The following is a 12952-nucleotide window of genomic DNA, read 5'->3' as shown; positions in this document are numbered from 1 at the left end:
CAGCACAGTGATGTGGCCTTGTGGACTTGGAAACCCAGGCACTCTGAAACTCACCCTGGATATAGTTTTGCAACCAGTGTAAACCAGGACCTCCAATATCCACCCCATTAATTTGGCTTAGAAGGATGCCATGGTCAATGGTATTAAAAGCTGCTGAGAGATGAAGGAACACCTTGATGGCCACCCCCTTCCTTCCCCCATCCTTCTGCCAAGAAGGCTGAACAGGGCCAGTTCAGCTCCATAACCAGGCCTGAACCCAGACAGAGATGAGCCAAGATGACCAGTTTCATCTAAGAGGACTTGCAATTCTTGCTCTGCCTGCAACCCTCTTTCCATAAAATTTGCAACCAGGTGATGGTTGTCAACAGCCAGCGGGTCTGATTCTTTCCGATCAGAATGAATGTTCAGTAAACCAGACCGTTGCATGACCTCTGTGGGAATTTTGTGCAGATAGATCATTCGCTTCTCCTGATTCATTCATTGCCAAATAATTCATTCATTACTGATTCATCCTGAGGCTGTTAATATTGTGCATATGGAAGCAAATGGGATGGATACAAGCAAACTCTTCTTGAAATAAAAAATACTCCAGTCCAAAAATATGGTTCAAAAGCTTTACTTCAGAACTTAACTCCAAAACAAACTTAGAACAATAAAGTTACACTCAGATAGATGCATGATATCTTATGCTGATCCCAACAGGTAAAATATCTTAGATTATGAATATCTCCCATCCAGAGCTGAAATCAAAGCTCTGCCTCTCTTGCAAACAACCTCCATCATTAGCCTGAGGCTGTTTTCCTAGAGTGAGAGAAGTTCTTTCTCTTCAGTGGCTTCAGAACAAAACTGAGACCTACAGATTAACATATGCATAGGCTGGCGATTGCATCATTTTCATGTGATTTAAGTTAAATACCAGTCTCACTTAATCATTAGCCGTTAGGCTCTCTACTTAGCGTCAGTGGAATTTTCCATGCCGTGCTACACAGTATACATACAGACACATTACAGAGTCATTTTCCATTTCAGTGTACAATTAAACAATTATACTTAACAATTCACCCATCCATCCGTTCCTGATCTGCAAACCAACCTTCCAGCAGAGCTCGACATCTCACCTACCAACTTCCCCACAGGCGTCCATGCAATCCTTTCTGGTGTAGAAGCGATTGGAGTTCCCTTTGCAGCCGCTGTACTTGAACCTCCTGCACCTCTTGGTGCGGGCGTGGTAGTAGAAGTAGTTCAAGGACAAATTGCAGGAGCCAGGATCCCTGGGGAGGGTGCAGAGATCTGCCACAAAACAGAGGGGCACAGGAGAGGAAGCAGGGGAAGTTGAAATAATGGGAGACCACCATCTTGACCTCAGAGAGGAATGAACCAAGCATAATAATAATAATAATAATAATAATAATAATAATAATGTTGTTTAGTCGTGTCCGATTCTTCGTGACCCCCTGGACCAGAGCACGCCAGGTACTCCTGTCTTCCACTGCCTCCCGCAGTTTCGTCAAATAATACTACTAATAATTTTCTAATGAGTTTCCCCAGCCACTCTGGGCAGCTTCTAACAGAACACTAAAATACAATAACCCATTAAACATTAAAAGCTTCCCTAAACAGGGCTGCCTTCAGATGTCTTCTATAAGTTTGGTAGTTGTTGTTCTCTTTGACATCTGGTGGGAGGGCATTCCACAGGGCAGGCGCCACCACCGAGAAGGCCCTCTGCCTAGTTCCCTGTAACTTGGCTTCTGGCAGGGAGGGAACCGCCAGAAGGCCCTCGGAGCTGGACCTCAGTGTCCGGGCAGAACGATGGAGCCCTGCGGCTTCATCAGAACTGGCAGGGATCCTAATTTGCTTCATGAGGCTGTTCCCTTCCCCCAGCAAGCCAAGCCCACCTGCCCCACAGGTAGGTGATGCCAGGTGTAGGGCAGGTAAAGGTGCCTTAAAATGTGCTCCAAAACAGTCCTCGGAGGGGCTTGGATTGGGCCCCTTTTATTGATTTACTTATTCCTTAAAAATTATACACTGCTCGATTGTAAGAACAAACACACCTCAGTCTGGTTTACAAAAAAAGAGAAAACGATATAACTATTGAAAAATCAACAACAACTACTTGAGACAGTGAAAAAGTTAAAGAGCAATAGGCTAACAACAGATTAAAACTTGCACCAACTTTCTAAACGTCTGGGCAGATTTGTCTAAGAAACATTTTTAGCAGGTGCCGGAAAAGGTGCCGCGAGGGCACTTGCCTGAGACCAACAGGCAGGGAGTTGCAAAAGTAGCTGCTGCCACGAGTTCTTGCAAACGCAGATCAGGGAGCAGCACGCGTTCCACCGCTTGAAGTGGTCAGGTGGGCGTATTTGGGGTAAGGCAATCTTGTGGGTAAACTAGTCCCAAGCCCTTAAATTGGGCATCAGATGCAATGCTCCCCACCAGGGTGGATTCTGCTTAGTAGCTTCCAATCAGATCTCCCAAGCCGAGTCGATCCCAGACGAAAAGCAGGCTTGAAGTCAGTTCCCATCAGTGGGTCAAGCTCTGCAAGGAATAGCTGCACTCTGGGGCTTCCCACTGGGAACTGGGGAGTGTGGCCCATTCCGGCCAAAAGTGGACCTTGAAGACAATGCCAATTATTATTGTATTATTGTTGTTGTGATTAATTAAATTTGCATACTGCCCAATATCTGCAGGTCTCAGGGCGGTTCACAAGTGTGTTCAGGACCCAGTGGAATCTGCCATACTCCAGAGTATGGATCGGTTGGGATCCTGCTCTGCAGAGTAGCTGTGACTTGTGCTTTGGTGCAAAGGAAACATGGGGAATGTCTGGCAACTGCCAGGTAGGCAGACGGGTTTTAAGAGGCAGAGAAAAAGCCCAGAAAGGATCACCATCACCAGCTCAAGAGCTCTGCTGGTCCCTTTCGCAGTACCTTTCTCAAGGCCAACACACTCGCGGCCGCATCCTGTGAAGCAGCATTTCTGTGTGCGGTCACAGTCCCGGTCGTCATCACATTTGTTAGGGCAAGAGGGAAACCGTCTCAGGTCATCTATCTCTGGACACACCCCAGGATTTTCTGGGAAGAGAAGGGCTGGTCATTAAAATCACATCAAACCAAAATACCCAGTAAAATAGATAAAATAAATAATAATAATAATAATAATAATAATAATAATAATAGGGGTGCAGATCTCCAGAGTGTGGGGGTCAGGTGGGATTGCTATGAGGAATTATGAAAAATGAAGCAAGCCATTGTGTCCGCGATGAAAGCATTGCATGGACTGGGTTTGATTCGTTGACAATGATCGAATCCCAGAAGCCTCTCCACCTCTGCCATTTGCTTTCTCTACACCTGACAGGCACGTATAAGCATTCTAAAACACAGGCCAGTTACTTCATCAGGCATCCATGGGTCATAAAGATAGTAGGTAGCTTCCTTGATGTAGCTATTGTTAGTTTTGTTAATCTTAGGGCCAGGAAGAGAGTTCAGGAAGAGAGTTCACAAGGAGAGGGTAAATACTGTTTACTACTGTTTAGCATTCCTCCTTGTTTCCTCTTTTATTTACTCTGAACTACATATGCATGCTCAAGTAGGAAATAGTTTTTTTGTACTTAAAAGAATTTCTTCTGATCTGACTTTGTCCCACGTGGGGTTTGTTGAAATGCTCAGAGGAAATGTTTGGTTCTTACAAACACTGTGTAAAAAGTTCTTTTGTGAATAAAACGACCTGGGCCAGAGGGTGGAGAGGAATTATTATACGCACTCCTCCCAGAGTCTTGCTGGTCCAGCCTCGTGTGTATTTTATTAATCAGAGTCCAATCCTTCCTTGATTTGGGAATGCTACAAATAATAATAATAATAATAATAATCATAGAATCATAGAATCATAGAATCATAGAGTTGGAAGAGACCACAAGGGTCATCGAGTCCAACCCCCTGCCAAGCAGGAAACACCATCAGAGCACTCCTGACATATGGTTGTCAAGCCTCTGCTTAAAGACCTCCAAAGAAGGAGACTCCACCACACTCCTTGGCAGCAAATTCCACTGTCGAACAGCTCTTACTGTCAGGAAGTTCTTCCTAATGTTTAGGTGGAATCTTCTTTCTTGTAGTTTGTATCCATTGCTCCGTGTCCGCTTCTCTGGAGCAGCAGAAAACAACCTTTCTCCCTCCTCTATGTGACATCCTTTTATATATTTGAACATGGCTATCATATCACCCCTTAACCTCCTCTTCTCCAGGCTAAACATGCCCAGCTCCCTTAGCCGATCCTCATAAGGCATTGTTTCCAGGCCTTTGACCATTTTGGTTGCCCTCCTCTGTACACGTTCTAGTTTGTCAGTGTCCTTCTTGAACTGTGGTGCCCAGAACTGGACACAGTACTCCAGGTGAGGTCTGACCAGAGCAGAATACAGTGGCACTATAACTTCCCTTGATCTAGATGCTATACTCCTATTGATGCAGCCCAGAATTTCATTGGCTTTTTTAGCTGCCGCGTCACACTGTTGGCTCATGTTAAGTTTGTGGTCAACCAAGACTCCTAGATCCTTTTCACATGTACTGCTCTCAAGCCAGGTGTCACCCATCTTGTATTTGTGCCTCTCATTTTTTTTGCCCAAGTGCAATACTTTACATTTCTCCCTGTTAAAATTCATCTTGTTTGTTTTGGCCCAGTTCTCTAATCTGTCAAGGTCGTTTTGAAGTGTGATCCTGTCTTCTGGGGTGTTAGCCACCCCTCCCAGTTTGGTGTCATCTGCAAATTTGATCAGGATGCCCTTGAGTCCATCATCCAAGTCGTTGATAAAGATGTTGAATAAGACCGGGCCCAAGACAGAACCCTGTGGCACCCCACTAGTCACTCTTCTCCAGGATGAAGAGGAACCATTGATGAGCACCCTTTGGGTCCGGTCAGTCAGCCAGTTACAAATCCACTGGGTGGTAGCATAGTCAAGACCGCATTTTACCAGCTTCTTTACAAGAATATCATGGGGCACCTTGTCAAATGCCTTGCTGAAATCAAGGTAGGCTACATCCACTGCGTTCCCTTCATCTACCAGGCTTGTAATTCTGTCAAAAAATGAGATCAGGTTAGTCTGACATGACTTATTTTTCAGAAATCCATGCTGACTATTGGTGATCACAGCATTCCTTTCTAGGTGCTCACAGATTGTTTGCTTAATGATCTGCTCCAGAATCTTCCCTGGTATTGATGTTAGACTGACTGGGCGGTAATTATTTGGGTCCTCTCTTTTCCCCTTTTTGAAAATAGGGACAACATTTGCCCTCCTCCAGTCTGCCGGGACTTCGCCTGTTCTCCAGGAATTCTCAAAGATGACTGCCAGTGGTTCTGAGATCACATCTGCCAGTTCTTTTAATACTCTTGGATGCAGTTCATCTGGCCCTGGAGACTTGAATACATCTAAACTAGCCAAGTATTCTTGTACTATCTCCTTAGTTATTCTGGGCTGTGTTTCCTCTGCTGAATCATTTCCTCCAAATTCTTCAGGTCGGGCATTGTTTTCTTTATCGGAGAAGACTGAGGCAAAGAAGGCATTGAGGAGTTCAGCCCTTTCTGTGTCCCCTGTTTGCATTTCACCATCTTCTCCTCTGAGTGACCCCACTGTTTCTTTGTTCTTCCTTTTGCTACGAACATACCCATAGAAGCCTTTTTTGTTGCTTTTAACCTCTCTAGCAAGCCTGAGTTCATTCTGTGCTTTAGCTTTTCTGACTTTGTGTCTACACGTGCTGGCTATTTGTTTGAATTCCTCTTTGGTGGTTTCCCCCCTTTTCCATTTTTTGTACACATCCTTTTTTAATCTTAACTCAGTTAAAAGTTCTTTAGATAGCCACCCTGGCTTCTTTAGGCACCTTCCATGTTTCCGTCTCATTGGTATTGCCTGAAGTTGTGCTTTTACTATCTCCCTCTTAACAAACTCCCAGCCATCATGAACTCCCTTTCCTTTTAGTATTACTGTCCATGGGATCTCACCCAGCACTTCCCTAAGTTTTATGAAGTCGGCTTTCTTAAAGTCAAGAAGTTGAGTCCTAGTATGCTTGGCTGCTCCTTTCCGTTGTATAGTAAACTTCAGAAGAGCATGATCACTTGTGCCTAATGATCCTTCCACTTATAATAATAATAATAATAATAATATTATAATAATATATATAATAATAATATTATAATATTATAATAATAATAATAATAATAATAATATTATATTATATTATATTATATTATATTATATTATATTATATTATATTATATTATATTATATTATATTATATTATATTATATTATATCATCTGGGTGGGTTGCCCAAGCTGCTCTGTTGGATTAATGGGAAACACTTAAGCAGAATCTGAGCGGAAGAGCAACTCTCTTCCGTCCTGCTATTTCAGGAACATTGCTGTTTCCAGCTGTGGTGGGCAGGGCAGAGCCATCCTATCTAGCAGCCATCAATAGCTCTCTCCTCCTCCGTGAATCTAATCCAGTTGGTGGCCATCACTGCCTGCTGTGGGAGGGAGTTCCACAGTTTAACTCTGCACCGCATCAAGAAGAACTTTTTTCCTCTGTTTTGAATCTTCCAATGACATCCCTCTTCCCTGGATGCCCACGGGTTTTAGTGCCATGAGAGATGGAGTGTGAAGGCAAACCTCGCACCAGACGTGCAACAGTATGTCAAGGAGCGTTGCACCTGCTTTCCCTGACCTTTTGCCTTCCTAGCTAGAAAACAGGGTTTTCCCCCTGACCTTTTGTCCTTTCACAAGTTGTTTGCTAGACATATCGCTTGGCTGGAGTATGACGGGGGACGCAGATGTAATCAAGTATCGGGGGGAACATTTGAGGGAAACACCTGCTGACACGTGTATATGCTAACGCTGGAAATGTGCTTAGATGGGAATACGTCATGTTCAGAGTGGTTTCACGACTGTTTCCAATTGTTGACTTTTGCTAATAAAAGGAGCCTCGGCAGAGCTAGCCGGCAGCTTGCTTGGAGCATGCTTGCTAGCTTGCTCCTGCACAGCTCATCTGCATTCAACCTCCTGTCGTCTCCTACAATGGAGGAAAACTTTTCTCTATTTACTCACTCCATGCCATACTTAATTATATAAAAGTTCCGTTCTGTGTCACCTCTTACGTTTTCTCCAACCTAAAGGTAAAGGTAAATGGACCCCTGACCATTAGGTCCAGTCGTGACCAACTCTGGGGCTCATCTCGCTTCACTGGCCGAGGGAGCCGGCGTACAGCTTCTGGGTCATGTGGCCAGCATGACTAAGCCGCTTCTGGCAAACCAGAGCAGCGCACGGAAACGCTGTTTACCTTCCCGCCAGAGTGGTACCTATATATCTACTTGCACTTTGATGTGCTTTCGAACTGCTAGGTGGGCAGGAGCAGGGACCGAGCAACGGGAGCTCACCCTGTCGTGGGGATTCGAACCGCCGACCTTCTGATCGGCAAATTCTAGGCTCTGTGATTTAACCCACAGCGCCACCTGCGTCCCTTTCTCCAAGCTAAAAAGCCCCAAATGCTGCAAGCTTTCTTCATCGGCGAGTCGATCGGCTCTGTCCCTATGATAATTGCAGTTACCCATTTCTGAACTCTTCCCAGCTCTATCCTTTTTCAGGTAACGTGACCAGAACTTTAGACACTATTCCAAATGCAGCCACAACAAAGGTTTCTTTCGAGATGGTCATGCCATTCCTCCAGAGGACTCTTCCATCCCTTCTCCCAGCCCACCTGCAAGTACCAGCAGGGTCTGCCCCTTCCTCCGGCTCTCCTCCCCCCCACTTACCTGGCTCTGCTTCAACGCAGCTGGATAAACAGCCCCAGCGGCAGCATTTCTTCCCCCTGCCACAGCTTCTGTCGTCGACACACCTGATGGCGCACATTGTAGGGGGGAAGGGGCTGGAGCTGGGGCAGTAGCCGGGATTCACTGAGGGGCAAGGAGAGGGAGCAGATTAGGCCATGAAGAATACATCCTTCCACAATGGTTAACTGAGGACTGTTTTTAATTTTTCATGGTTTTCACTGTATGGCTTTATATTGCTGTAAACTGCTTTGATGTATATTTTCATGACAAATAATAAAGCTAAGGCAAGGAACCAAATATCTTCTCATTCAGTGGCCTTTAGTTCTGTGTTCAGTCCTTTAGCCCTGAGACCTCTGGGTATAGGGCAGTATATAAATTCCAATTCTAATTCCAACAATAACAATAACAATAACAATAGCAGTCTGTCCTCTTTCTGAAGAAATGCAGCACTCCCTATTTTTCTTCTCACCATCTGCTGCCGCCTACAGAGGACTGTTTTCAAATGAGAAGTGGAAAAGAAGGAGCAAATAGCACATTCGCCATCAAGAATGTGGCCCTCCAGACCTCTCGATTTGGCCCTTTGGACCCTCTCCAGGAAACCCTTCCCTGCACCTGCTTCATATACATCATTTTGTGGCAGGACAGGCATCCGTCCTTGACCTCTGACAACGTCCCTGCAAGGGTATGTAGAAAAGGGAACTGTTCAAAAGGTAAACATTGCATACACAGCTCACCTTTGCCTCTGGCCCCACCCACCCCTGGCATGTGGCCCCTGGAAGGCTGCCCAGAAGGGAATGCGGCCCTCTCCCCCCCCTCCTGGAATCTGGAGACAGAGAGAGCTGATTGCTCTGTGCTGGATCCAAAGATGTGACGAAGGAAGATCTCCTGGAAGTGTGTTCATGCTGTGACTCCTCCATCCTCAGGTTGCATACCTGTGCAAATCATAGGTGCCGACTCCCTGGGGCCCTGGGTGCCTGAGCACCCACACAGTTCCCCATGAAGAGGTTGGGCACCCACAAATTGTTAGAATATTCCGTTCCACCTTAAAAGGAACAGGCATGATTGTTGTGTATCACGTGCCTGTTTACACTCCAGCACAGCTTCTGTTTGTGTATAGCTTTTGCTTATTCTGTCTAGCTTGGACATGAAAGGGAGAAGACATGTTTTCCCTTTGTCCTGATGTATGCTTAATAAACTGCTTGTAAATATGTTTTACATATGCCTCTGTCCGCCCTTCCGTTGCGAAGAGTTTGTTATCTCTGCTGGCTTGCGTGATCAGCTTCTGAAAGGCTTCTGAAGCTCTGAGTCGCAGTTTGATGCTGTTCCATGGACCGGAGTTCGCCCAGCTGCCGGCTGGTGGGCTGGAGTCAGCTGGGGGGCTGCCAATTGCCCCCGTTTCCTTGGACGCATCCTAACACAAATTTCAGTACCAGGGAAATGCACAGAGCATGGCACCCAGGGCCCCAGGCACCCACGGTTGCGGGGCCAAGATGGCACTCCTGATGCAAGTTAAAGGCACCACAGTCTCTGCAAACCTTTGTTTCCAGGAAACAGAACCTGTGTAAATGCCTGGAGTCTCGCTGGGTTGCTCGTAACAATACAAGATGGTGGGAACGCTCCCCCTGAATACTGGAATTCCCAAGGGCCAATTCCAGAAGGTGTCCAGGCACCACGCTATTAACGTGCATGGACAAAAACTCTGAAACATAGGGAAACTTCCCCCCTAATGAGTTCTCTGTAATTGTAAATACTGAAGCAATGGTACAAGCTGAGAAGGGACAAGGGGAGAGGACTCACCGTTGACGGGTAACACGCACCTCCGCTGGCAGCCATATCTGCAACACATCTGCATTCCTGGGCAGTTTCTGTCTGATGAGCACTGAGCGCCACACTCCAGCTCTTGGTCCTTCAAGTTGGTGGGGCATTTCATGGCTGGGAGAGAAAGGAAGAGCCTCAGCGGAAAGGCAGCTGGTGCTGCATGGGAGGCAGGGATGGGGAGAAGGCAAGTGACCGGCAGCGCAAGAGCCTAACCACAGACACAGAAGGGAGCACCTTCTATTAAACATTAAAAACTTCCCTAAACAGGGCTACCTTAAGATGTCTTCTGAATGTCAGGTAGTTGTTTATCTCTTTGACATCTGATGGGAGGGCATTCCACAGGGCGGGTGCCACCACCGAGATGGCCCTCTGCCTGATTCCCTGTAGCTTTGCTTCTCGCAGTGAGGGAACCACCAGAAGGCCCTCGGAGCTGGACCTCAGCGTCCGGGTAGAACGATGGGGGTGGAGATGCTCCTTCAGGTATAACAGGACCGAGGCCGTTTAGGGCTTTTAAGGTCAGCAGCAACACTTTGAATTGTGCTCGGAAATGTACTGGGAGCCATAAAATTCAGCAATCGACCGAAACACAGCGTAAAATCAGATTAAAATCAAAATAAGATCAGATTTTGTTGTTGTTGTTGTTTAGTCGTTTAGTCATGTCCAACTCTTTGTGACTCCATGGACCAGAGCACACCAGGCACTTCTGTCTTCCACTGCCTCCCGCAGTTTGGTCAAACTCATGCTGGTAGCTTCGAGAACACTGTCCCACCATTTCGTCCTCTGTCATCCCCTTCTCCTTGTGCCCTCCATCTTTCCCAACACCAACGTCTTTTCCAGGGAGTCTTCTCTTCTCATGAGGTGGCCAAAGTATTGGAGCCTCAGCTTCACGATCTGTCCTTCCAGTGAGCACTCAGGGCTGATTTCATAGAATCATAGAATCATAGAGTTGGAAGAGACCACAAGGGCCATTGAGTCCAACCCCCTGCCAAGCAGGAAACACCATCAGAGCACTCCTGACATATGGTTGTCAAGCCTCTGCTTAAAGACCTCCAAAGAAGGAGACTCCACCACACTCCTTGGCAGCAAATTCCACTGTCGAACAGCTCTTACTGTCAGGAAGTTCTTCCTAATGTTTAGGTGGAATCTTCTTTCTTGTAGTTTGGATCCATTGCTGCGTGTCCGCTTCTCTGGAGCTGCAGAAAACAACCTTTCTCCCTCCTCTATGTGACATCCTTTTATATATTTGAACATGGCTATCATATCACCCCTTAACCTCCTCTTCTCCAGGCTAAACATGCCCAGCTCCCTTAGCCGTTCCTCATAAGGCATCGTTTCCAGGCCTTTGACCATTTTGGTTGCCCTCCTCTGGACACGTTCCAGTTTGTCAGTGTCCTTCTTGAACTGTGGTGCCCAGAACTGGACACAGTACTCCAGGTGAGGTCTGACCAGAGCAGAATACAGTGGCACTATTACTTCCCTTGATCTAGATGCTATACTCCTATTGATGCAGCCCAGAATTGCATTGGCTTTTTTAGCTGCCGCATCACACTGTTGGCTCATGTCAAGTTTGTGGTCAACCAAGACTCCTAGATCCTTTTCACATGTACTGCTCTCAAGCCAGGTGTCACCCATCTTGTATTTGTGCCTCTCATTTTTTTTGCCCAAGTGCAATACTTTACATTTCTCCCTGTTAAAATTCATCTTGTTTGTTTTGGCCCAGTTCTCTAATCTGATTTCCTTCAGAATGGATAGGTTTGATCTTGCAGTCCATGGGACTCTCAAGAGTCTCCTCCAGCACCATAATTCAGCTTTAAAAACCCCAAATGCTCAGACACAGAACTTTAAAAAGTAGACAGGTGCCTGGAAAGAGGGGGGGGGGTAAGTGTGCATAAGCCCTGAGAGGAGATATGATAGCTACCTTCAAATATATCGAGGGCTGTCACTAGGAAGGTGGAGCAAGCTTGTTTGTTCCCAGTGGAGCAGACAGCCTTGGAAGCTAGCGGCCTGTCCTTCCTTGGAGATTTTTCAAGCAGAGGTTGGGTGGGCATCTTCCAGGAACACAGGACTCCTCCAGATGTTTGTCTGGCCAAAGCAGAATAGAGAGTACTATGGCATCCCTTAATCTACAGAGACCCCTGGATCCTTCTCACGTGTACCGCTGGCACGCCAGGTGCCATCTTGTAAAGAGGCCCCAATAGAGGCACCCTTGGGAGTTTTAGTTTCCAATGCAAAAGCAGCACTAGAGGGAGGGGGGAGCAGGGTCAGCGGAAAGACGTCTGGCGCTGCATGGGAGTCAGGGATGGAGGGAAGGACAACTGACCGGCAGCGAAGGAGCCTGCCCACAGACCCAGAAGGGAAAGTGGGGGACATACCAGGGGGTGTTGGCAGAGGCACAGGGCGTTCCTCAGATGACGATGAATCTGTGGAGAAAGGAGAGATTTCCAAGGATTTGACCTCAACACAGTTAAAGCAACAGCAACCCATACCAAGCCAAAGTTCTTCAGGCAACAGCAGTACCTGTGAAAAGAATCTAGGGGTCTTAGTGGAGTCAAACTTAACATGAGTCAACAGTTTGATGCAGCAGCACTAGAGGGAGGGAGGGGGTTCAGATGGATTATGGGGGGCGGGGAGGGTTAACGCCCCTTCCTACACTCCTCTTCATGATCAGCTCCCCACCTCCCACCTTCCCAAGAACAGCAGCAGCAGCAGCAACTATTTGCATTTTTGTTTTTGTTATTTTATTTTAAATTTTTATTGGAAACAACATAACATAACCCCCCCCCCCATAGAGAAATCCACCCTCATTAAACCTGAACATAACAAACAATGAGCATAACACACAATACAAACAACCAAATAAAAGATTTCCTTTATCCTGTATCTGGCCTCCTTATTTACTTCTTATAAGCTGTTCCCTTTATGAATAATTATTAAGATTTTTCTAATTATAACTTAAATATCCACAAAGTCTCCTGCAGACATTAATCAAAACAAGTCCAGGTATGTATTTTAGGGCACTGTTTTCTATTCTCTGAATTTCCCCCATGCTTTCTGAAATCCTTGTCTCGTGCGATCTCTAATTTGCTTCTGTCAATCTAGCCAGTTCAACTAATCTAGCAGTTGAACTGCAATTTGCATTTTGGAACCCTGCAAATTAAGCACGAAGACCCCAGCCAGGGCAACATCACACCTAGTTTTCAAGCACAGCTTCAGCGCTTTGCTCCACTCACCTCCCTGAGCTGAGGCAGGTGGCACCCTGGCCCAGAAGGCAAAGAGACCCATGAGGAGGAAGGTGCACTGGGTCTTCTTCTTCTTCATCATCATCTCCAT

At 46.3% G+C, this 12952-nt stretch overlaps 1 protein-coding gene across 1 annotated transcript in view; it reads right to left on the bottom strand.

Annotated features, from left to right (window-relative positions):
- LOC310680256 (papilin-like) overlaps positions 1-12952 on the bottom strand; it is a gene marked incomplete at its 5' end in the record, with an annotated part of 38789 nt that extends 25837 nt beyond the window's left edge. The window contains 7 exons of the mRNA XM_083446633.1: positions 1123-1290; positions 2925-3068; positions 7787-7927; positions 9602-9736; positions 11773-11861; positions 11943-12042; positions 12853-12952. Coding sequence (XP_083302759.1) covers positions 1123-1290; positions 2925-3068; positions 7787-7927; positions 9602-9736; positions 11773-11861; positions 11943-12042; positions 12853-12952 — 877 coding nt within the window. The remainder of the gene's footprint in view (positions 1-1122; positions 1291-2924; positions 3069-7786; positions 7928-9601; positions 9737-11772; positions 11862-11942; positions 12043-12852) is intronic.

This window comes from Podarcis tiliguerta (genome assembly GCF_965153285.1).
Source record: "Podarcis tiliguerta genome assembly, chromosome: 6".
Lineage (NCBI taxonomy): Eukaryota > Metazoa > Chordata > Lepidosauria > Squamata > Lacertidae > Podarcis > Podarcis tiliguerta.
The sequence above is the reverse complement of the archived record's forward strand: the minus strand, read 5'-3'. Positions and strand labels throughout refer to the sequence as shown.